General features: G+C 35.7%; 1 protein-coding gene across 1 annotated transcript in view; it reads left to right on the top strand.

Moving 5' to 3' along the window:
• CCT5 (chaperonin containing TCP1 subunit 5) overlaps positions 1–27,542 on the top strand; it is an 86,357-nt gene that overhangs the window by 10,851 nt on the left and 47,964 nt on the right. Inside the window, exons 2-4 of the mRNA XM_090412350.1 lie at positions 4,132–4,192; positions 4,300–4,464; positions 26,379–26,577. Coding sequence (XP_090268476.1) covers positions 4,132–4,192; positions 4,300–4,464; positions 26,379–26,577 — 425 coding nt within the window. The remainder of the gene's footprint in view (positions 1–4,131; positions 4,193–4,299; positions 4,465–26,378; positions 26,578–27,542) is intronic.

A 27,542-nucleotide genomic window follows, 5' to 3' on the forward strand; every position in this document is an offset into this window, starting at 1 on the left:
AGAAGAACTTTTGAAAATTATAAAAGGATTATAAAATTTAGAAAGACTAGGGAAGAAGACATTTTTTTGGCATTTGATGAATTTGTGAAACAACACAAACTTCCACTTTTTAAACTTGTGTCTATTACCACTGATGGTGCTCCTGCAATGATAGGTAATAAATCAGGCTTTATTTCATTATGTAAAAACGATGACAAATATCCAGATTTTTTAACGTACCACTGTATTATTCACCAACAAGTACTGTGTAGTAAAAGATGTTTTGGATATTACATTTAAAATTGTAAATTCTGTTCAAGGAACCTGCGACAGTGGTTATTTAAATTACAGGCAGATGATGATAGGGAACTTCTGTTATAGAATAATGTTTGCTGGCTCAGCAGAAGTCAATTTTTGAAAGATTTCTTGTATTAATTAATGATATAAAAATTTTTCTTGATGAAAAAGGAGATATTTATCCACAATTGAGTGATAAAAGATGGTTGTTACACTTATCATTTTTAGTAGATTTCTGTACGAAATTAAGCAATTTAAATTTAGAGTTACAAGGTAGAGATAAAAATTTAATTGACATGTTAAGTTCAATAAAAACTTTCCAACAATACTTACTTTTATTAAAGAAAAATATAAATGACTGCAAATTTAGACATCTCCCATATTTATTAAAATTTTTTGAATAAAATCAAGAAATGCTTTGCTATGATTTAAAAGAATTTATTCGTGAAATAGAATTAGTTGAGGAAGAAATAAATTCAAGATTTTAATAAAACTGAAATGATTGTATCTTTTATCAATAATCCATTTTAAGAAAACTTGAACATTACAGAAATTTCAAATAAAATTAGTGGGCCGTTTGATATAAACCAAGCTGAAGTAGAACTTGAGATAATAAACATTCAGAATAGTTTACATTTAAAATCAATAAACAATGAAGTCATTTGGAAGTATGTACATGAAAAATTCCCAGTATTAACTGATATTGCGCGAAAAATTCTGTCGTGTTTCGGATCGACACACTTGTCAGAATCCATTTTTTTCAAATATGACCGTCATAAAAAATCAATTAAGAAACCAAATTACAAATGATCATTTGGATGATTGTCTGCGATTGACCACTTCTTCATATTAACTCGACTATGAAAATATTGCGAGGTCCAAACAATGCCAAATTTCACAACTTTTTTTTAATCAACCAGCATTTACTGTAACTTGTGAATTTGTAATCAATCTGTTGTTTTTTCTAACTTTGGTTTTCCAAAATTGAGAAATAAATATTTTATTCCAATATATATATATATATATATATATATATTTATTTATTTATTTATTTTTTTTTTTTTTTGTTGTTGTATTAAAATAATTAAAAGTGATAAATAAATTTTTGAATACACAAATAAAGTTTTTAGTTGTTTATTTGTGCGTAATCAGATATCAGGTTGGGGAAACGTGATCTGTATAAGAGAGTAGATCGCGGAATAACTTTTTATAGAAAAGTAGCTCGCGTAGTAAAAAAGGTTGAACACCACTGTGTATAGGATGAAGAGCAAGTGAAAGCACAGAATCTTGGGAATCCTATCATTGAAAAAGAAATCTGACAACAGGAAACTGTCCACCATTGTACACAGAGTGATCAGGAAGGAAGTTGACAACCCAGTCACAAAGGATAATAGGCACCCCATAAGTGGTAGCTTGGTAAGAACTTGATATCAGACATATTAAGATGCTTTGAAAATATCAAGCAACCATGTGAGTTTCTACTTTTCCATTTCCTGTGGATATGGATAGCTAGGGGATCTGTTATGGAAAAGGAGTGGTGGAATCTGTATTGGTGATTCCTAATTAATAGATGGATCTCCAATTAATGAAGTTTGGCCATTAATGTCCATTTATTTTGAGGGTATTGTGGTAAGTGCAATGGTAGGTTTGCCGACTGGCCAATTTTTTAGGGATAGATTGGATAAAGATTTGCAAGTAATGTTGGACAGATACTAGATGAGTATGACAGCTTGTATCTGTAATACACAACGTCTCTTAATTTTGGAGCACAAGATTTTAGCATAGTTTTGAAGAGATACCATCCAGACGGGTGGTAAGAGAGAGGAGAACTTATTAGTATCAAATTATTGAGGATTTTTTTTAATACTCTCCTAGTTAAAGTTCAGAGTTGGTCAAAAAAGTGTCCTCTTTATGAATTCTTAGTATATTGTGTTTAATTTTCGGAATCAGGCAAAGTCAGGAAATGGTTAGGGGCGTCTTTAACAGGAATAAATGCAAAATATATAGATATGTGCTAAATATATGTGGGGGGGGGGGGGAGACACACTGCTAGCCTGGTTGGCCAAGTGGTTAGCGTATCCCATCTCCAGCCAAAAGGCTGCAGGTTTGAATCCCGTGATTGTGAAAATACTGGTGGTAGGTGGCATTGGTGTAGATTATGATGATGGTAGTTGCAGCTCATTGTGGTTGGTGAATTGAGTGGTGGAGACAGTGTGGCATAGATGCCCTCCCTTGATCAGTCTTTGGACTCCCTGGAGGTGTCACATAATAATAATAGTATGTATGTATATATATATATATATATATATATATATATATATATCAGTCGCATGTTATTGTGTGGCTTATGCAGCTTGTGCTACAAAATTCACTTCAATTTGATGATTGATTGCATTTTTATTGATGTATAAAAGTTTTAAGAGTGCATACCACATCTCTGCTCATCTTAATTGGTCCAGTGCAATTAAATGTAGGATAACTTTGAATACTTTAATTTATCAATTAATATAATTTTAAATATGGAAAAGCCTGAAAAGCCTGGGTTAAATTCCCGTCATGGACGGGAATTTAACCCAGGTCTTTCTGACTAAAAGGCTTCATCTATACCGACTGAGCTATGGAGGATCTTAAATAACCACCTACAGGCATTACGTAACAGTGTACACATTCTGCATGATGTGTTCAAATGACGTGTTATTAGCTACTTGACTAGCTGTAGTGTGCATTTTTATTTTTTTAAAGCAAAACAACAGCTGTCAGAAGTTTATCAGATCTTGGTGTTTGTGCACTGATGTTTTTTCTTTCTTACGATGCCATCAGCCACTTGACATTGAAGCGTGTCAAAGTCTCGTTAAATTCTACATAAATTTGAGTTTATCCTGCATTATTTTATTACTTGTTTCCCCTTCACTGATGATGCACTCATTTCTCCCTCTTGTAATTTATTCATTTGCATACTATGGTAAAAATGTAGTCCTGAAACCATTACTCAACATAGAGAGAGGGAGAATAAGGAGTGCTCCCCCATTCTCTTTCTCCCCCTCCCCACTCCATCATGTATTGAAAAAAATTGCATCTACACTGTCTTCTTAAATTATATTTTTGTTTCAGTTTTGTTCTTCCATGCTTGGGTTATACAGGCATAATACACGATAAGTAATCTTAGTTCAGTTATGATTCAAAATTAGAACATTATTCAGTATAGGATTAATAGAGATCAGGACTGGCTAAGCATGTTGTTAAAACTTGTCATATAATCTTTGGAATAACACCAAATTAATTCACAGAAATAGTTTTTAGATCTAAATGCTTATTTACGGAAAATTTAGAAGGTGTTTTTTTTTTTGCATCTCACAACTGGAGTGACAATTATTCCAAAAGTTTTGGATGGTGGTAATCTTGACTGCATTAATTCTTTTCCTTTATATATATATATAACATACCAAACATAATGTGATATTATACTGTTAGAATATATTTAACTGGATATATATATATTGCCTTATGACACTTTCAATTATGCAATTTATTCCTTGTATAATTCACCTGGTGTTAAGAAAAAATAAAATAGGCCTGATGGAGTTATTCATCCTGAAATATGTTTTTTTGCTTTGTGCTTCCATAGCGCAAACATTAGAGTAGTGTATCATTAGTATTTGCCCTTCATTTGGAAAGACTTGAGCTCAAATCCTGTCTTGTATAGGAATTGTTATAAGGTCTTTTCAAATGGAAGCAAGTTAGTCTCTTGCAGAATAGCAGGATTTTCTTTCTGAAACCTAGATTTTTTTAATCTCATGCTATGGTAATATTTAGTTTGATGAATCATTAATTTGTTTTTTAAACTTTCTCTTTCAGTCTCATATTCTTGCTGGAAGGTGTGTTGCAAATACTCTGCGAACATCATTAGGCCCTAAAGGTAATTCACAGAAATTGAAAGAAATTTTTAAACTGAAGCTTTTTTGTAATTGTTCAGTATTATTGTGTAATTCTTTAATTATTTTATTTATTTTATTTTTTACCTAGGTCTTGATAAAATGATGGTTTCAAGTGATGGGGATGTTACAGTTACTAATGATGGGGCAACAATTTTAAAAATGATGGATGTTGAACACCAAATAGCAAAATTAATGGTACAGCTGTCTCAGTCTCAAGATGATGAAATAGGAGATGGTACAACTGGTGTGGTTGGTGAGTAAACCAGTCATGTTTTTATACCATCACCTTTCAATAAGAAACTTTGATTCATTTTGATAGTAGACTTGATGTATTGAATTTTCCTTTAGAATAGCATTAATGTCACAAATGGTAGTTTTTTTTTTTTTTTAATTGGTGGTTTGGTTCACTATAATAATGTTTAAGTGAGAGTTGCCTTTTCATGAGATTATACAACAAAATAAAAATAAATCATTTATATTGCAAACTGCTTCAACTAATTAGGACCTGTTCCTCAGTTCAGAATAGTGTATTCATGCAGCCTTGCTCACATCCTTTCTGGAAAGAACATTGTCTGCTTATGTGTGCGCAGTTCCCCCCCCCCCCCCCCCCCCACACACACACCAAAAAAAGTCAGTTCACTGTGACTAAGTTGATCCTATATTTATACTGGACTAAGAGCAAATAATGTTTTTTTTTTTATTTGTAACTATTTATTTTTTTTATGAGATACAAATATTCTTGCTTAATTAATTACTTGTTGATCTGTATGATGAATAATTTTGTATCAGATTTTAATGCTTAGTCATAAGACAAAAAAAAAAGTCAATCACAATAGCATTATAATTTCTGTATTTCATTAGAAATGCAGACAACAAATTGCCATTAATCAAAATACAAAAAAAAATAACTTTATAATTTTATTAGAGAAGTGCCAGAGCTAGTTTTTATAAATAAGTTTAATTTGTTAATAAAGAAAGAGCATATGACTTCATTTTTGGTAGTGTAAATTACATTGAAATAGTGGATATTAAAGTTCTAACATTATTTCAAAGCTAAATGTTTGTAGAAACTATGAAAGCTTTGTAAAATTGTCAGAGAACTTATGAGAATATAATCATCATCATCAAATTCCTGCCATGTACCCTCAAGGGGTGTACAGGATATGATAGTACTACATGAAAAAAATTACATCATTACTAACTTCCTATCTACAATTTTCCTCCAAATCAGTCTGTTACTTGTCAAGACTCCAACATTATCAGATCTTATATTTCTATCATCTAAGGCACTTTGTACCGTAGCAATCCGCCTGTATCTTGGTCTTCCTCTGGGTCGTTTTGCTGCCAACCTGGCAGAGAACACTTGCTTTGCTAATCTTTCCTTGTCCATTCTGTTTAAGTGACCATACCACCTGAGATCTGCTAACACATTCCTGGATGCTGACAATGTCAAGTTCTTTCCTAATATCCTCGTTTTTAATATGATACTGCCATTGATGCCATCTGTTCACGCCTGTAATCTTTCTCAGGACTCTCATATCTATGGTCTCTAGTCTTTGGTCAAGTGTTTTACTTCTGACCCAAACGAGAAAACGAGAATATAATCCTTTACAAAACTTTCATAATTTCTACAAACATTAATCTTTGAAATAGTGTTGGATCTTTTATCTGCTATTTCTATGTAACAGTTTAGTTTGCTTTTAGTAAAAAAAAAAAAAAAAAAAAAAAAAAAAAAAAAAAAAAAAAACGGTACTCATATTTCCTTGAAGAAAGGGAGGCCTGTTATAAAGCAGAATTAACATTTCTGCTTTACAACATAATGTCTATAATATGTATTTGATACTTTTACTCAATCATTTTAACTTGATTTTATCTATCAACGTCATACATATCACATTTAAATTTTAAATTTTTTTTCCTTTTTTCTGTGATTTTTTTTTTTTAAACAGTACTGGACTGCAGACCACACTTTGAGCAATGCTGGTTTAGAGTAGGGCCAAGATTTAGCATTATAATTTGTTGCATTTAGTACTGTTTTAAAAGAAAAAGTCTGTCTGGCTCTCACTGATGAAACCTCAAGAAAGGTTGAAAGCCAGAATCTGCTCTTTGCATTATGGGATATTATGCTATGCAAATAGAGTGAAGCCATGAGTCTCCATATACAAGTAACTTAGTCATGAAGATACTTCATGTGCAAATTTTGTTTGCTTACACAAGAATATAATTTCTTTTCAGGTTTAATTTAATTCGTCATAGGTATCATATTCATTTGAAGCCTACACATGTCAAAAAATGTTGATATTAGTTTTTAGAATTATTAGTAAAATATGCCATTCCATTCACGCCCATTTAATACCAAAATTTGGCAAAGAAAAACAAAGTTGTCCATAGTACATATGCCAAAATGACTAAGATCTGTGTATTGTGAAAACGGGTGGATTTATTTTTCACGGTTGTTATTGCAAAGGATAACTGTTCATGATGCTTAAGGGTCAAAGCTGTATAACTGAGAGGAGACCTCCACATAGACTTTAAAGGAATGCGGAGAACTGACCAGGGCTTCTGAACTAATGTCCAATCCTCACCTTCTTGTGGTGCACCCTGTTGGGTATCTACCTGGATACCGAACGGACGAGGATGGGCTGGCAATTTGGGATTTAGCCGACCAAGTTGTATTCTTATTGGCTTAAACCAAAATACAAAATGATGGCACAACATGACAAAGTTTCATTTCGGCTGGGGTATCGCCTGGTTAAACAAGGCCCCTGTTGTTTTTTCCAGGGATCCAGGGCAAACAGCAAAAAGTCAGCTACTGGAACAAATCTGAAAACACACCCCAACTTAACATCACCAGAGTTAAAGATCAGTACTATCAATAAGAAGCCTGAATGGGAAAGAAATGGAGCTAGCTGAGCAATTGGATAAGTACCAGATCAACATAACAGGGGTGACTGAAACAAAAGAGCCAAAAACTGTGAAATCTTTCTGAGCAATAAATACAAAATGTTATATTCAGGCAATGACAATCAAGGAAAAGAAGGAGTAACCATAGTATTCAACACAAAATACGAGGCTAATCTTTTTGAATGGCAGGCAGTCTAAAGTAGAGTGATGTGGGCAAATATCAGAATGGGGAACTGGGACAATGAGACTTATTTGTGCCTATGGTCCCACAGAAGGTTCTACTAAGGTAGAAGTGGAGGAATTTTTTGAGGCTTTAGAAAAAGCAACTGACACAATGAAAAAGGAAAAGTTGGTCCTTGTTGGGGATCTAAATAGCAGAGTAGGAAATGATTGTGAGACATACAAAAATATTTTGGGAAAATTTGGAGAAAAGAGCAAAGCTAATAATAATGGCAAATATCTGTTGGATTTCTGCTCAGGACATGGACTGGTTATTACTAACACCATGTTCCAACATAAAAATGTGCACAAATTCACATGGAGAGAAGAGGCTAGGAATAAGAAAAGTCTCATTGACTATGTTATTGTTGATAGTGATGTTTTCTCCCTGGTGCAGGACACCAGAGTGTACAGAGGATTTAAAATTGTAAGTGATCATTATTTGAACTTGATATCACTTAAGCAGGATAAAATTGAATTTCATATTGAAAAGAATAACATGTAAGAATTTGAAGGGAATAAAAGTTGAGCAGCTCTCAGCTCAACTTTTATTCAAAAACACAAAGATTATTGAAGAAAAAATGAAAGAGTTTGACAATAGGAACCAAACCTTGAAGATTCAGTCACAAGCCTTGAAGAAAACCATGATTGATTCAGCCAGAAAGGCATGTGGTGAGGTTGTCTGCAAGGATAAAAAAATCAGAACTCCCTGGTGGACACAGGAAATGAAAGAGGCAGTGAAGGAAAAGAAGAAAGCATATTGAAGGATCCTAGCAAATAAGTCCGCTTGTGCTCTTGGAGAATATAGAGAAAATGTAGGAAAGCTAAACATTAAAAAAAAACTTGAGTAGGATGAAAAAAAAACCTGGTTAAACAAATGTCATGCGAGAACTTTGGCAAGAACATAGAAAATAAATATCAAGAAGGTGACAAAATATTCTGGAGGTTGTTGAAGAAGCTGAGAAATGGAGGAAAGAGTGCTCTAAAAGGACTTAGAGATGATAAAGGTGACATGAAAACAGGAGAAAAATGAAGTATGGAGTAATTACTTCGAAAAATTGCTAAATGAAACGAGCAGTGATAGCACAGTAGTAAAAAACACTCAACAGGTACAGTCAGGAATACATATCCATACTTGAAGTAGAAAAAGCCATCAAAAACCTGAAATGTGGAAAGGTAGCAGGAGTAGGTGCCACCATACTTAAGCATTCGACCAGAAATGCTTAAGTATGGTGGTATAAAAGTCTTACAGTGGCTGCACTGCATAATTCAGAAGTCCGGGACAGAGGGATGAATTCCCGATGATTGGAGTAGAGCTCTCATAGTACCCATATGTAAAAAGGGAAATAAAACTGAATGTGAGAATTACAGAGGTATTTCCGTACTGAGTGTGCCTGGTAAGATTTATGCAAGTATACTTGAGAAACGGTTGAGAAGAATTGGGAAGAAAAGCTTGGTGAAGAACAAGCTGGATTCAGGCCAAATAGAGGCTGTCAGGATGAGATCTTCACTACAACAAATGGTTAAAAAATCATGGGAATATAACAAAGATCTGTATTTAAGTTTTGTCGATCTAGAAAAGGCATATGGCATGGTACCAAGGGAGAAGTTATTCATTACATTACAGTTATATGGTGTCAATGGGGCATTATATCAAGCAATACTTAGTCTTTATTCAAGTTGTAAGTCAGCAGTTAGAATTGAACTAAGTACAGGAAGGTGGTTTAATGTTAAATCTGGTGTGAGACAAGGATGTACATTATCCCCTCTGTTATTCATTAACTATATGGATCATATTATGAAGGAAAGTGGTATTGAACATGATATCAAAATTGGAGATGTTAAAGTCAGCTCTTTGCTTTATGCGGATGATGTTATACTTCTAAATAAATCTGCTACAAGTCTGCAAGATTCCCTGACTAAATTGAATAGCTGTTGTAATAGATATGGTATGAAGGTCAGCAATAAAAAGACGAAGACAGTGAAAATAGGCAGAATCGTTGAAAATGTCAACTGTGTTGTGAATGGAGAACCTGTGGAATAGGTAAAACATATCAGCTACTTAGGCATGATTTTTAGTGAAGATGGTAAATTAAATATAGAAATAGACAACAGGATCAACAAAGCTGGTATGGTAGGAAGTCAACTGAATAAATTCATATGGAATATGAGAGAAATTAGTCACAACACTAAATTAGCTGTGTACAAGACAGTGTTCAAACCAGTTTTAACTTATGAATCTGAGAGCTGGGTCAGAAGTAAAACACTTGACCAAAGACTAGAGACTGCAGATATGAGAGGCATGAAGAAATGGCATCATTGGCAATATCATATTAAAAACACGGATATTAGGAAAGAACTTGACATTGTTAGCATCCAGGAATGCGTTAGCAGAGCTAATCTCAGGTGGTATGGTCACTTAAACAGAATGGCAAAGAAAGATTAGCAAAATGTGTTCTCTGCCAGTTTGGCAGGAAAACGATCCAGAGGAAGACCAAAATATAGGTGGATTGATACTGTACAAAGTGCCTTAGACAATAGAAATATAAGATCTGATAATGTTAAAGTGTTGACAAGTAACAGGCTGATTTGGAGGAAAATTGTAGATAGGAAGTTAGTAATGAGGTAAATTTTTCATGTAGTACTATCATATCCTGTACATCCCTTCAGGGTACATGGCAGGAATTTTATGATGATGACTTTTTTATGATTGATTGTATTCATTTCCTTACTTGTTTAATAACTAATAACTTAATGAATTAGCTAAGATTAAGCACATTTATGGCAAATGTTGGTATAACAAATTAATAGAAATAATGGGTCTTTGCTATACTATATTCTAAACGAAATTCACTCTAGCAAACTCACTGTAACAGACTATTCCTCAGGTCATTTTGTGAGTTCTTCACATTGAGAGTTAATTCTGTATCATTCAATGATTTTGCATTTAAAAGAAAAGAAATCTTCCGTTAGAATATTTTTATATATATACAGCTCTTGTGCTAGTTTTGTTACTTCTTTTTTTGGCTGTTTATAACACTTAAATAAGCAAAATAGCATAGTATCTGTCTCTTAAAAGTGTAGAAATTAACAAATAAGGTAATTCTGTTTCTTTATAAATCTTAATGATTATTATAAAGTAAATTCAGCTTTATCAATATATTTTATTTTAAGTTTCTGAATCATAGCTTACTGCCATGTTTTTTCCTTATCTAACGTGTTAACTAGCAGAATGATTTGATATATAGAGAAGAATAGAGAGAAACATATATAGTCAACTCTTAGTGAAGCAGACTTCACCAAGCAAAACCCTGTAATAAGTGTTATTTTTAAAGAAAATTCTCTATAGAAAGGCTCTTCACTGGTTTACTGTTAAGTCAGTCTATAAGTTTGTATAGTGCGACTTCATTCATTCATTAGAGCCTGTGTAGCTCAATTGGTATAGATGAAGCCTTTGGTTAGAAAGACCTGGATTCGATTCCTGTCCATGATGCGAGGAACCTTTATTTAGTCTCTTTCAACTACAGGTGAGTTATCCCATATCATACGGAGGTAGGCAGTTTTTCATCCATCAGAACAGGCAAATCGGCCCATCAACACACACACACATGGCTCTACAGTCATAAAATACATACTTAATCCTCCATTAGGAGGACTTCACCCATCTTCACAGGGGAGGAAAGGGGGGAATCCCATACAAAATGAATTCATTCAAGACTTCAATTACTATAGAATTATACATGAAAGAGGGATGTTTTATTTATTTAAAATAAGAGTTAAAATAAGTTTTTCATATCAGAAAAATTCAGATGGAATAAAGTGCGATTCATTTTAATCAGTGCTGTGAAGAAATTCAAGGATGAAGAGCATGTTTATTAATATTATATAGCCAGAATATTTGTAAGGAACTTCTTCACTTATACTACGAGAAAGACATGGTCAAAGTTTAGTCTCATTGCAATTTTTTTTATATATATTATAGACTTTCCATTGCAGCAGTCTATTCCTTTGATTCTCTGCATGTTTGCTATAGTGAAAATTGATTGCATTTTTTGATTTACCCTTATCTGAATTAAAATAAGAAAAGGTTACCATTTCAGTATTTGGATACCTTTTAAAATTAGTGAATTTTTAAGATAGTGATAAGCTATATATATACAGGGTGTTCGGGATAAATTTGACATATTTATAATTAATTATATTTTTCCGTAAGTTACATGTATTAACACACACTTCTCTTCATTTAAAAGTTTGGACCCTTCTTCATTCATATACAAGATGTCAGAAAGGATGGATAGCTGGAACCCACCTGAATCATGGAAGAGAATAACTTGTATCATGATGATTCGTGCCCGCCATCAAAATAAGGATATTACGACTGCTGCCCAATGCTCCCTGAACACAGTAAAAACAATCAGGCATGAACTAGAGACTTGCAATGGTGACTACGAGGATGTAGCAAGAAGAAAGATCCCTAGCAGACGATCTGATCGCGTTCGTACAGCAGAATTCCTCGCAAATCTGCAGGAACAGGTGTTGAAGAACCCTGGCATTGGAATTCGGGCTTTGTTCGTGGAGTTGCTAACTGTAGTCAAGCCCTGGATAACAAGGGTAGCCAATGGTAGGCCGTATGTATGGCAGCAGGATTCGGCCCCTTGCCACACCTCTGGGAAAAGTCAAAAATGGTTGTCTGAAAATTTCTACGACTTCACCAGTCCAAATGTTTGGCCTCCAAACTCCCCAGACCTTAACCCCATGGATTATTTTGTATGGGGCGCAGTTGAAAAAGACACCAATCGCACTTCCAGTAATACAAAAGCCCAGTTAATGGATAAAATTAAAACAGTTTTTGCGGCCCTTCCCAGGGAGACTGTAGCATCAGCTTGTTCGAGGTTCCGAAGCAGAATTGAAGCTGTGATCGATGCTAATGGTGGTTATTTTGAGTAAATCTTGTTGATAGTATTGTAATTAACTCTGCCTGTAATGTTTTTTTGTCAATTCATTAAATTTAATAGATACAAAGAAGATTTTCTTTTTCCTTACGAAACTGTCAAATTTATCCCGAACACCCTGTATATCTATATGGGCCTCCCCTATAGTGCTAACTCCCTTATAACTGGGGAGTTAGTAACTTGAGAGTTACTAACTCCCCAGAAGGTAATAATAATATATAACGATAATCTTTGATATATATATATAACGATAATTGCATGGTAACAATTCAAGACTTCATTTACTATGTGCATGCAGAATTGAATTCTTCGAGTTATAGGATTCAGTTTTTTTGCCTTGCATTCTTCAGTTTATAAGAATCTTTATATTGTTTTTTGTTTTTGTTTATTATGAGACCCAGTCTTCAGAACATTTATAATGTTCCGAAGACTGGGATATCTTTCCAGCAACCATATTCTTGAATGCCACAATAAGGTTTTTAGTACGGTAGTTTTCTGAGGATTTATAATAATAATTGTAATATAACATTTTTGCTCCCTCTAGTTTTGGAATGAGTGATTGATGAGTTCTTTAGGTGACCACTTATAGTTTAATTAATACTTTAATTTATTGAACTGGAAAGGTCTGATTGTTTTGCACTGTATGCAGTATAATACACCCCACCTTATCAGATAGTATGATGTGTGGCTAATTAGGGAGAAATATTTTGAATCTATTAATAATTTTCTTCAACTGGCGATTGTAGTCCTTGGTGGGGGAGGGGGTGTTTTTTAATAAGTGACTTGCCCTCTTCTGGGTAACTTCAAGAATCCTTAAGTTTTTTATTGAGAATCATCCAATTGGCAGACCTCTATGTATCGAAGAAGTCAGTTTTCCTCCTAGAAGGTAAGGCTCTGCCAGCAGAATGATAATTTGATGACTAACTGACTTTTTCTACCTTATTTTACTATGGGCCAGGTGTAGGCTTGCTTCCATGTTGTTGAGCACAGCCAGACAACAACTTCGGCAGTAGAATGGATTTTTAAGCCAGGATGATAAATTTTTATCATAATTTGAGGGATGCTATCTGGAATAGACTTGTTGGTGTTGTAGCAATTAAAGATTTTTCTTAGATCTTTTTGGCAAAATATCAGAGAAGGCATGCAATAAGCTGTTTATGATATGGCAGGACCCAATTTTCTTTGTTCATCTCTACAAGAATAAGAAGGGAAGACTATTATGAGATCCTTATATGTGAGTGTTATTAGCATGGTAATGTCTGGATTCGGGAGAGATAGATGCATCAAAGGGCAGAATTTTCAGCTGCTTTAGAAAGGAACTAGCTGTGTTTGATTGTTGTTAGATAGCAGTTGCTTTGACAGAAGGACAGATGTTACATTCATCTTGGGAAGGAACCAACTGTGCTTGCTGTTTGAGCAGAAATAAGTTTCTTGCATTTTGCCCTTTTTGAAGTCTTAGATTTGCTGATGGTTTTTGTAAATTGTTGCAGACTTAGTGTAGGTTGCTGCATGCAAAGCTGAGATTTTTTGGCTTTGGTCATTTGAGGTCTGTGCGGTTAGCCTAGTGGCTGTGCGCTTTGCAACCATATCCGTAGGGAAGTAGTATCCTAGGTTCGATTCCCGTCTGAGACGTGAGGAGTTTAAGGATCTTCCTCAGCCATAGCCAGGTTAGCCAGACGTGGACTGCAGGGTTTTTTCCCCAGTTTATCCTGGGTTTTTCCTCCTGCAAAGCAGGCAAACCAGCCCCATGAACACACGCTTCAACAGACATGGGATACTACTGGGAATAAGGAGCAACCAACCTATTCCATCGGATTATCGATTACGGACGCTTACGCAGTAAAATGTGTACGCCTGCACGAAAGCATAACATACGATGAGTCATTTGAGTATTTTTATCTTACTTTTTTTAATCTAGGATTTCTTTGGCACATTTGATGAATTAAACTTTCATGTTTCCTATGGAGTGAAAGATGTGGCTTTCATCCAGCAAAGAGTATTTCAGTTATTTAATCAGAGCAAATGTTATGATCATGAAAGTGAAAACAGTAATCAGACCATGTAAAAGAGGTGTAGAAATAATGAAGTGTCATCTGGTACTATTTCAGAGCCAGAGGAGAAAGTTGAGATTGGCTGGATGAAGGTTAATTAATAAAAAAGAAAATACAAGGTTATGGCACTAGAGCTGACAACTACAGTATATTCAGAAGAGTTATCTGGGTAAGACAAGACGAAGTGTTGGGACAATATTGAGGATTATACAACAAGCCTTCAAGTACAGGCCATTAGGAAAAAGGAAACCAAGTTTTCCTCTTAAACGATTCAACGATGGCTTTCTGTTAGATTATTGCTAATAGCAAGTATGCCTTAGTATTTTTTCCGCTTTGAAGTTAGAGAAAGTCGGTTTGAATTATGAACATAGTCTCCAAAAAAGGTAATCTCACTTGGATTGGGTAAATAGATCACAGAAAATCAACTTTCAGAGAGCAATAATCAGAAGTCAGGGTAGTTATTTAAATTAGAAGAGTACCAAATGAAATCACCAGTGTGGAAAGGAAATTTTGACTTGAAGCAGAGCTAAAAAAGAAATTATTCCATATTTAGCAGTTTCTGGCATGGAATATCTTATTTCACACATGCTTAGATACATTGGTGTCCAAAACCTAAGGACAAACATTATTTCTGAAGATTACTATTATTATTACGGGCAACTCCAGGGAGTCATTAGACTCATCGAGGGAGGCCCCAAATCATATTCATCACAACTATCTGACATTCATGCAGTATCTATCATACCTCGCCTTAAACTCATTCACTGTCACAGCATCCACCACAGACTCAGGGAGCGCATTCCACTCATTCACTACTCTAAAAGTAAAGAATCCAGCTCTAACACCTTTACTAACCACACTTTTGCCCAGTTTCCATGGATGTCCCCTAGTCCTCCCACAACCAGCCCTGTTCTCAAAAATATCTTCTGAATTAATTTTATAGAAACCTTTCAGTAATTTGAATGTCTCAATCATATCTCCCCTCCTCTGCCTATCAACCAATTTTTGCAACCCACAAATCCTCAACCTGTTCTCATACGGTTCATTCCACAGACCTGCTATCATCTTGGTCACTCGCCTCTGGATCCTCTCCACCTCCTCCCCATCAAGAAGAAACCTAGGTGACCAAATCTGAGCACAGTAGTCTAGATGGGGTCTTATCAAGGCTCGATAGAGAGGAACAATAACCTGCTTGTCTCTGCTTGTCAACGTATTCTTCAGCAACCAAGTGATTTGATGAGCTGTTTTGGTCACTTTTGCAATGTGTCCCCTAAATTTCAATTCCTTAGCCACCAACACTCCTAAATCTCGTGCCTCATCAATTTCCTGGAGCTGGGTTCCACCAATGCAGTAAACTGCCGCCAATCTTTTCACCCCAAAATGCATAACCTTACATTTTGCCACATTAAACTGACATCCATTCTCCTTAGCCCAGACCTCCAATCTATCCAAATCATCCTGCAAAATTTTGACGTCATCTGCATTCACTATTGCCCTACCCAACTTCGCATCATCCGCAAACAAATGAACTGTTCCTCTCAGATCATTTCCTGTATCATTTATGAACAAATTAAACAGCAGTGGTCCAAGAACAGATCCTTGTGGCACACCACTAGTCACAGGCCGTCTTGTGGACTCTACTCCCGAGTAAACCACTCTCTGATATCTCTCCGTCAACCACCCTCCTATCCATCTTACCAACCCTATGTCCATTCCCATATGCTGCAATTTACTGATTAGAATTCCATGTGGAATCCTGTCAAAGGCCTTGGCAAGGTCCAGTAAAATCACCGTAAACCCATTACCCTTATCCAGTTCAGCCGTCACTGTGTTATAATACGTGAGCAAGTTACTGAGGCATGACCTACCCTTCACAAAACCATGCTGTCCCTGATACAGTATCCCATTTTCTTCTATCCAATCTTGTATTTTCCTCTTGACTATTTTCTCTAAGACCTTGACAATGATTCCTGATATGCTAATCGGTCGGTAATTTACAACAGCAGTCTTGGAACCGCCTTTATGCAGTGGAACTATTTTCCCCTCTTTCCACCCTCTCGGGACTAACCCAGACCCGAGACTCAAATTAAACAAAACGGTCAAGGGTACTGACAATTCTTTAGCTGCTTCTCGTACAACACGAGCTGGTATACCATCCAATCCCACAGATGTATTGACATTGAGGTTATGCAATAGACTACTCACCTCCACTTCATTAACCACAATTCCCGTATAATCTACTGGTTTATTCGTTTCTGCAATGTCACCACCTGGATGATATACTTTTGCAAAGTGCTCACTCAGTAACTCAACTATCTCAACTGATTCAGTTACCTCCCTACCATCGGCATTCTTTAAAATCAATCTGCCATGTACATTTTTCCTTTTACTTGCTACATATCTAAAAAACTGTTTAGGATTCTCTTTAGCCTGCATGGCCAATGTTCTTTCGTAATCCTTTTTTGCTTTTCTTACCACACTCGTCACCCTTCTGGCCTGCGCTTTATACCGTTCATGTGCCTGCCGGTCACCCTTCTCCTTAAATTCCCTCCATAGTTGTTTCTTTTTTTGCAACTCAAGCTTAATGGTGTTATTCATCCATTTAACCCCTACTTGATTTATTATTCGGACTCTAGGTATACAGTCAGCCATTGCTTCATGCAAGCACTTCTTAACTACCTCCCATGCACTATCAACTTCTAGTCCTTGCAGTTGTACATGCCATGGCACTGAACCAATCAAACTCCTAAGCTTGTCGTACTTTCCTGCCCGATAATTCCACATGTACCCTGTCTTAATTGAAAATTCTACACCTTTAGCCACCTCCCAAGTGAAGACCCTATGATCACTCTCACCGATTGGTGGCAATGTGGTCATATTTGTTACAGCCAAATCCTCAGATGTAATTACTAGGTCAAGCACTCTCTGACCCCTAGTATTTTCCATTACATGCTGTCGCAGATAGTTATCCCTTAATAACCGCATAAAATCCAGTTCCTTCTTCCCGTGTGTCCTCTCCTCACTCCAATCAATGCGACCATAGTTGAAATCTCCCATAATAATCACCCTCCTTCCACCCATTTCTTCTATTTGCTTGTGCATACTGTCACCACCATCTTTTCCATCACCTGGTCTATAGCAGCACCCAATTGTATATTTAGTTCTGCTAGCCACAATCTCACACCAAATGGCCTCAAATGTGCTCTTTTCTCTATCCTGCAATTCAACTTCTATTCTCCTTGGCTGTAGCTCATCAGCTATCATCAACAATACTCCTCCCCCCATTTTATTCTCTCTGTCATTCCTGAACACACTATACCCATCACATTCAATCCCACTAGTTATATCATCTACAGTCAGCCATGTTTCACTAATACCTATAACCTGTGGTCTGGAAGTGCCAACCACGGCCAAAAACTCTTCCTTCTTGTTCCTAATACTCCTAGTATTAGTGTACATGAATTTAAGACCCCCATTAGCCCCAACCCTACCTTGATGCCTTATATTAACTATCCCACTCTGATTTGTTGTCATTATTTGCTCTGGCATATTATATTCATTCTTACATTCAACTGCCTCCTTAAGGACTGTATCTCTACCCCCCCCTAACAAATCTAGTTTCCCTGAATTTGCACATCCACTACATTCAGCAACACTTTCTCAAGTCTTCTTACACCGTAACCATTCAAATGCAAGCCATCCATCTTATATAGATCCTTTCGCCCATCAAACTCACTCCACACATCCACAAATTCCACACCACTCGTCATACATAACCCACGCATAAAGTCATTTGCAATTATAGCCCTCCTTTTAAACATTTCACTGTCATACCGTGGCAAAAGACTAATCATTCTAACTCTCTCTTTTCTTTTGCTACCTCAAACAATTCATTCAGGTCTTCTATCATTTCCATTTTATCTCCTTTCAAATCATTCATACCTGCCACAACAATCATTTCTTTCACCCTTTCCTTTTGCTCTCTAATAGACGCAGTTACGTCCTTTATGGTCGCACCAGGTTGGTACGATTTTGTCAAGTCCTCTACTAACACACCTCGTACTAACGAGTCTCCATACAGCACTCTATCCTTCATTTTGTTCATGTTCATATTCATACGTCTATTTTTCCTGTCATACCTTTTATTATTGGTTGGTTCATTCAGTCTACTTTTATTCATGCACTCTATCTGCTGTTTTGCTCTTTCTATCGCACTATTCAACAACGCGATCTCACTCAATGCATCTATCTCATCTTTTTTGTTCTCTGAGAAACCATTTATACTATCATTCACACTTTCTGCATTCACACTCTCACAATTTTCATGTACAACCTTGCCGTTTCTTGTCATATCCCTATTTCCTTCATTTTGAAGGTTGACAAAAATATCACACTCAAGATCCGAAATACACTTCAATTCCGCATTCTCCCTACATTTTCTACACACATTCAATCCTTTATCATCATCTAACCACACTCCGACCGCACTCCGCAAAGCGTACATTTCACAGCTAGTACACTGACTCATTTCTTTTATGCTACCGTTCTTAGATAACGATGGCGAACCTTCATTACTGGCCGCCATTTTCCTACGCACAGGTGCCATATTTATCTGTAACGTGTTTTGTCAAATTAAACGTTATAACACACCAAAAATAGACGCACTAAAATACGCAAGGCAAACAAAACAAAACTACACAATATTAAGTAATTTGTATCGATAACTGAAAATGATACTTATCTTATCTGGAGCTTGCACGAACACTACTCATTATGAATTCATCTAGCGGCGACTTCCGACATAGATTATGTTATAAAACACTTAGTACACTAACCACGTTAATAAAGCTCTAATAATATACCAAAATTATTGAATCCAAAACACCAAAACAAAAAAAAATTGAATCCAAAACACCAAAACAAAAAAAATTGAATCCAAAACACCAATAAATCAACAAAAAACACAAATCTCTCAGGAGCTCTCCGATAGCACGACCGTTCACCAGCTAGCCTCGACACCAACCTCCTAGATTACAACTGAAAATTCAGGCAAATCAGCTTGTGGGAATTTGTATAATTGTCAATTTCATTTGTTTGTTTTGTTTGATTTGATTCAGTACACAAAGTGGTCACGTGGTAGCAGTCAACAGAATAAAAGGCAATAGGGAGCTGTACTAAGTGAATTGTGTTTGACAGAAGCTCTTTTTTTTTGAAGGAATAAAGTTGCAAACTTGGATGTCTTGTAATGTTCCAAATACATCATCTAGATGTTTCATACAGGGAAGAATTATTGGAAAGCTTGAAGAAGGCCGGAGAATTACAAATATTGCCAGATAGTCTGGAATTGCACATAGCATTTGACAATCTCTGGGCAGTATTTCAAACCAAATGAATGTGTTCCAGATGTTTTCTAAGAGAGTTGTCCTCGCTCTACCACTGAGCACAAAGACAAATTTTTGGTTAAAACAGCAAAACATAATTGATGCACCATTGGCAGGTCAACTTGCAAGTCAACTCCATTCAAGCACAGGTATGCAGATATCTAGCTCTGGCAAGACATTTGCAACAAGTAAGCCTGTGGTCTGCTTGACATTTTTATGGCATTGTCATCCATAAAAATGAATTCTATCTATGGCAAAGAATTCATTTTTATGGATGATAATGCCACACCACATCATACACGAGCATTAGAGATACTTCTGGAGACAAAGGATATTAATCTAATTGAGTGTCCAACGTGTTCCCCAGATTTCAACCCATAGAACACATTTGGGACAGATAGGGAGATGCACTGCTGCTCGAAACTCTCCTCCAGAAAACAAACGAGGCCTTGTCCAGTTTGCCTCAAGAACTCCTGAATCACTTGGTGCTAATCATGGTATGTTATGACAGCTGCATAGCAGTTCTGGGTAGACATGTTCTATACTGAAATGTCTCTCTGCAAAGTTTTTTGTAATCGCTATACATTAATTCCTTAACTATGTCTTTAGGAAATTTGCAACTTTTGCAAATTTAATTTGTACAAAATTTATATCCACATTTGGCTGTAGTCATGAAAATTTTTTTATATACAAGTAAAAATGAAGTTTGTCCTTAGCTTTTGGACACCCATGTATTATACTTATAATGCAAGGAATCATGTCGAATATAGTTTGGATATTTGAAGTGGACAGTATTTGTTGAGGCTACCAGTTTCAGTAAGAAATAGCATATCAAGTTTTGATGTATATAAGCAGCTGTGTACATTATTTAAATTTTAACTTAGCTACAAATGGATGGATGTAAAAGTATTTGTATCTTCTTTGTTATTTCTGCTGTATCCTCAAATGGAAGTAATTTCGGTAAATTAGTTACAGTGTGTTGAGTATAACCTTGAGTGATGTCAATGAAACTGCATATGTGAAGAGAAGATATAGAAACCAGAGATCGCACTGAGGAGAGAATCTGAACATTGTAATAACCCCTTCAGGCATTCATTAAGCAAGGTAGTGGTGTTTCACTCACGGCAGTGAAAGTCATTGACTACCTGGAGATCAGGTTGGCAGTTCCTCCAACTAGTGAACTGATCTTGTAAAAGTATGTGCATTTTGCTTTCATATTCAGCTCTCCATTTACATTTCAAGGTCACGTAACATTGCTTGCCTGAAACACCAGGATCCCATTAGTGAAAAAAATCAGACCACACTGTGGGAAGGTGCATTTGACCTTCTGGCAGAGTTAAGCAAGTGTTTAGTGTTATCTCTTTAAAAGAAAGATTATTAAGAAGTAATTAACAGTTTTTAAGTATGAATGTATGAGTGGGTCCACTAGTTAAATATATAGTTTTGCAATTTTATTTCTATTACATCTAAGTTCTAGTTATTACAATTGTATTTTTATGGTTATTTTCTGTAAACAAGGTTATTTTATATAGTTATTTTAGTCTTTTTCTTTGAGCAGATTATCTGATGAGTAAGATGTTTTTATAGTTATTCAGTAGGTAACTTAACTCCTTGGTTAATAAACTTGATTTAATTTGCATTTAGATAAGGTATCCTTAACATCAGTTTTAGCCCCCCCTCCCTCACCACGTTACACAGTTTACTTCTTTAAGTTGCACTTTTTAGTGTACTTTAAAAATTGATCTACAGATGATTATTGACAGCTTTTGTTATTCTGGGTATTAAAATTACAGAGATTGGGGATAAAATTAGCATTTGTTATATTTATTTTATTCAGGAAATCACTTGATAATCCCTAGTCATCCCTAGTACAAAAACACACTAGAATCAGACTATATAATGTTTTGTCAAAACCAACTCTTCCAAAAAGGAAAGATGAAAAACGAATTCAAACTGCAGAAATAATTTCTCAGATAAATAGCTGGATATACCAAGTGGGACCATAGATATCTGAATATCTTCTTATTGTGCTATCTTCTATCGAAGGTCAGCGACCATCTTGGCGAACAAACTGCGGTCTTGTGCTAATCTGAGCAGTTGTGCACTGCTCTTTCCTGTCCACGTCTTGATGTTGTCAAACCATGATATTCTTTTTCTTCCTCTAGTTCCTTTGCCATCAATTCTTCCTACCAAAATAGTTTGTAGAAGTTGGTATTTGCTGTTTCTCATGATGTGGCCAAGATATGATGTTTTTCGTTTCTTGATTATTTGTACAAGATGTTTAGCTTTGCCAATGGATTTTAAGACCTCTTCATTGGTAATTTTTTCTGTCCATGATATCTTTAGCATTCTTCTGTATAGCCACATCTCAAAGGCTTCGATTTTCTTGATGGTTGTCGCCTTCAATGTCCATGTTTCAACTCTATAGAGCAGAATAGACCACGCGTAACATTTCAGCATTCGGCATCTGACGTCCATGTTTAGGTCTTTATTGCAGAATAGTGTTCTCATTTTCATGAAGGACTGCCGTGCAACTTCAATCCTTGTCTTTATATCTATTTCTGGATCCCACCGTTCATTAAGCCAACAACCAAGATATTTATATCTTGACACTTGATCAATATTTTTCCCATTGAGTGTCAGTTTCATTGAGGCTGGATGTTTGCTGATGATCATGTATTTTGTCTTGTTGATGTTTATATTTATTCCCATTCTTTGGCTTTCTATGTATACTCTGTCAATGAGTATTTGGAGATCCATAATGTTATCTGCAATTAGCACGGTGTCATCTGCATATCGTAGGTTGTTAACAATCTTTCCATTTATTGTGATTCCCTCTGGACATTCTTCCAATGCTTTTTTAAAGATTACCTCTGTGTATATGTTGAACAGGAGTGGTGAGAGCACACATCCTTGTCTCACTCCTCTTTTGATGTTAATATCACTGGTGGTAATTGAACGGTAACTGACTGATTCCAATACAGATTTGTTATTAGTCTTATGTCTTGTTCGTCTAGCCTTGTTTGTTGAATGACTTCTATTAAGTTAGTGTGTCTGACTTTGTCAAATGCTTTTTCAAAATCTATGAAACACATAAAGACAGATTTCTGTTTTTCTATGCATTTTTGTATCAATATTTGGGTACAGAAAAGGGCCTCTCTAGTACCAAAACCATTCCGAAAGCCGAATTGTGTTTCACTTAGAGTTTCTTCACTTTTTCTATAAATGCGATTCTGAATTACTTTCAAAAATATTCTTAATGTTTGGCTCATTAGACTAATAAGTCGGAAGTCACCACAGGAATTCGCTTTGGGTTTCTTTGGGATAGTGATAAATGTAGATTTGAGCCAATCTGTTGGAAATTCATCACTTTCATATATTTCATTAAATAGTTTTTCAAGAAGTTTGATGTTATCTGGTTCTATTAATTTTAAAAATTCTGTTTGCACACCATCTGGTCCACTGGCTTTATCTGTTTTACTTGTTCGTATAGCATTCTCTATTTCGCATTTCATGATTGCTGGTCCTTGAATGTTATCTTTTATATTTATAGGCTTCTGTCTAGTATCATTGAAAAGTTCTGTTACATATTTTATCCAAATCTGTGCTTTATTCTCTTCTTCTAGAACTATTTTTCCATTTTCTTCTCTTAGAGACACTATTTGCTTTTTCCTCAGTTTTCCGGAAATTTCGTTGATTTTCTTATACAGATTGAAATTATCATGTTGTTTCTGAAGCAGTTCAATTTCAGTACATAAATTTTTCATCCAATTTTCCTTGGCTTCTTTTGTTTCTGTATACCTGGCTAGGTCTTTGTTTTTGTACATTCTTCTTGTATCAATAAGAGAAAGAATCTCATCTGTCATCCATTCCTGTTGTTTTATATTATTCACATAACCTACTTCTTCAATACTTGTTGTTACGATGGCATTCTTTAAGCTATTCCAAAGAGATTCCACACTTTTATTTTCTTCTATGTTAATCTGTTGTAATCGCAGGTTAAGCTGTGTCTTGACACTTTTATTTATGTTCGGGTCTTTCAGTTTTTCTACATCAATTTTCTTTTTCTTCTTTTGTGATTTTTTAGCTGATTTTAATCTAAGACGTACTTCTGCAACTATGGGATTGTGGTCTGATGAGATATCTGCTCCAGGATAAGTCTTTGCACTCTTTATACTACTGTGGAATCTTTTATTTATCAGTATATAATCAATTTGATTTTGGACAATGTTATGTTGGTTATCTTGAGGCGATTTCCAAGTGTACAGTCTTCTGGGTGGAAGTTTAAACCAGGTATTTGCTATTGTTAGATCTTCTTCCTGACAGAACTGGACTAGGTGATCTCCTCTGTCATTTCTGGTGCCTAAGCCATGTTCGCCAACAATTTCTCCATCACCCCCTCTTCCTACTTTTGCATTGAAGTCACCCATCACTATGTTTATATCATGTTTCTTTGTTAGGTTTTTAATCTCTTTTAGGTGTTCATAAAACTCTTCAACATCTTCACTTTTGTCAGCTGTGGGTGCATAAGCTTGGATGATATTTATGTTAACGGGGTTTCCCTTAAGTTGTAACAGCATTATCCTTTCAGAAAATGGAATCCAATTTAGTACCGATTTATTGATTTCTTCATCTACTATTACAGCTACACCATGTCGATATTTGTTCTCATCATTCCCAGAGTAATACATTGTTGTATTATCTTGTTGACACTTTCCAGATCCTGGCCATCTTGTCTCGCAAATTCCCAAAATCCGGATGCCCAGCCTCTTCATTTCTCTTGTGGTATTTCTTAATTTGCCAGCTTCATACAGAGTTCTGACATTCCAAGTTGCAATTTTAAAAGTGGACACCATTTTGAGCCCGGAGATTCTTCGCACCCCTGTCCCATTTAAGGGACGCCGGGAACTTGGGGCCAATTGTATGGGTTTGCTCGCTATGGTGGTTGTTCTGGAGATAAGGTAGAGCAGTAGTTTCTCCATTTGCTTTCTGCTCCGCAGTATTACAGACGTACACAATATAATCATATTGCCATCTGCAAATCTCTGATTACAAGCTTTTCCGTCATCATTTGGCTTCAACCTTGTGTCAGTACTGACAATGCTGCTTCCCAATGTCAGGGGCAGTGACCCCAGCAGGTACTTATTTAATGGGGGCACTACTCGCCATGTCACCGAGTTGTCATTGGGCTTTGTGAGGTTTTAAGTGAGACAGAGTTGCCACTTCTGCCCCCCTACGCCCTGATAGCTCAGTCGCTGTTGGTCCACGGCTGCTTATTCGCCAGATTGCTCTGCTTATATCGCAGCTAGCCTCCATATCTGAAGGCTGTTCCCCGATCCGCCACCTGGGGACCCACCCGGTAGTAGTCAGCTCTGTCCTGGGTTCTGAATATAAAACCAGTTAATTACTACGTGAGCCAGTATAAACAAAAATGGATACAATATTTAAATTGAATGGACAGCAGCAGACTACTGAAAATATTATACAAATATAAAATAAGTGGAAAAAGAAGAATCAGAAGATCAAGAAAGAGATGGCATGAGACCGGAACAGGCCACCTGGTCTAACATTCAGGTTAGGAAGAAGAAGACTTTTGATAATGAATGTGAATTCATTATCAGAAGTAAAAGTTAAAGAAAAGCTGCATATCAAAAATTTTTCATAGGTCATTTAGCACACATAATGTTTTGTATATTGCAAGAAAACTTTTATCAGCAATTAAATTTGTATGTAATATAATTGACTATAAATACTTGGAAAACTGAAGTCCTTGTTACAAATAGATACTCATCTGTTACTGCCAAGACCATGCTCAGTAATGAAGCACTATACAAGGTTTGAAGGCTATCTAAAGAGTTTGACAGATTTCTAGAAGTGAAAAAGATTTCAAACAAAGAATATATAATTTTTGTTTTTGTCCTTTACCCAAGTGAGCACATGGTGCAACTTTATGACTAGGCTGATTATATATTGTGGTAGATAATTTTGACATAAAATTGTCTTTATATATCCTGTCACTGCCTGCACTGGTTTTAACCTTTATTTAGGTCTCATGAGTAGCAGCTAGATCTGCAGAGATAGTGATAGCTGAATCAATGGTACAAATCACATACAAGTAGGTAAATGATTAAACTTTGTTAAGAAAAAGTTATATTCTTATTTAATCCTGTATCTAAATCTAAGCAGACAAAGTTTACATGTAAAGTATTTTCATGACTAAACCACTTGTATATAGAGGCAGATGACTTCACACCAGATGCAAAGCACATTTCCTTTCAGATGTGCTAGAAGGGCCACTAACCCAGACTTGTTTCAACTTTTATTGAGGCTTATCAGTAGGAGCCAGACCAAGGATACCAAGGTTGAATTAATGAAGTTATATATTTCCCACCCAAGTGTAAGCAAACAGTAATGGAAGGAAAAGTAATGGATAGAAGACAGTGTGGAGGAGCATGGCAGAAATTTCTAGAACTAACAATTAGGAAATCATAATGTCATTGCTCTGTCTAAATCAAGAGGATACAAGAAACATTCTTTTTTCTTTTTCTTTTTTTTTTTTTTGTGACTACAGAGTCGATTCCTTTAATTACTGCTGTTACTGTTGTAATGTTTTAGCCTGTTATGTTTATAAACAATAAATGCTATTTTTGTTTTCTTCAGTTCTCGCTGGGGCATTGTTGGAACAAGCAGAACAGCTCTTGGATCGTGGAATTCATCCTATCCGTATTGCAGATGGCTATGAAATGGCAGCGCGATTTGCTATGGATCACCTAGAGAAGATTAGTGATAGTTTTCCAATAGATAAAAACAATTTGGAGCCTTTAATTCAGACAGCTATGACAACACTAGGATCTAAAGTGTGAGTTTCTGTTCATTTGCTGCATGCCATTTTTCTACAGGGCGAATACAATTTTTATCCAGAAAACTATAAATCTTCAGTTTATTTTCTATGTAAATTTTATAACTAAAAGCCTCTGAGTTTTATGACCTACTTTCCATTTCAGTATTTTTTGACCAGTGAAATGATCTCTCTTACTAATATAGTTGATTTTTATTAGAGAAAATTTTTGTAATGATCACAGGAATAGTTTATTCTAATGAATAGTTTGCTATAATGAATTCCTTTTAGTATAGCATTATACCAGAGTAGATTTCATCAGAACTTTTCAATAGCATATTATTATATAACAAGCCTCCATGGAGTCAATAGACACATCATGAAACATATTATTCAGCCTTACATATCTGTTCTTTGAACCTTGAGCTCATTTTAGTAATACATCGTACTCACCCACTCTTCATGTTATAAAAAATTTTTCACCCCCCCCCCCCCACTCATTACTCCTTTGCATAACTTTATACATATACTGGAGGATGACCTTTCATCCTCCAGTATATGTATAATTTCTTCACCATTCATGTCAGCTTTTCTTCTTATCCGCTAAACTCAGCAATTTACATTTCTCCAGTCTCTCCCCATAGTAGGCTTGTTTGTTATAACAGTTTTTGATATAGTGAAAATCAACTGTGGATGTTATTGTTACTTGCTGTGGCTGCTTTAGCAAGCATTAAAAAGTACTTTGGTACTTCAGTACTCTCCTTTCTCTCCCCTTCAGTACACACACACACCAAAAGAAAGTGCTTTACTTCATGGAAAGAATATTTTCAGAGTACAAGAGTAGCAAAGAGCGTTGTGTCCCATTCTTGTTTATTTATATATATCCCTTATACTTTCCTTTCCTTTATATATCTTATCCTTTTTCTTCACATATCGTCACCTCTGTACTAGAAATCTAAGCTCTCTTGCTCCTCTTAGTATCCTAA

Source organism: Typopeltis vanoorti, chromosome 22 (assembly GCF_054136105.1).
Source record: "Typopeltis vanoorti isolate ZY-2024b chromosome 22, IOZ_Tvanoo_1.0, whole genome shotgun sequence".
Classification (NCBI taxonomy): Eukaryota; Metazoa; Arthropoda; class Arachnida; order Uropygi; family Thelyphonidae; genus Typopeltis; species Typopeltis vanoorti.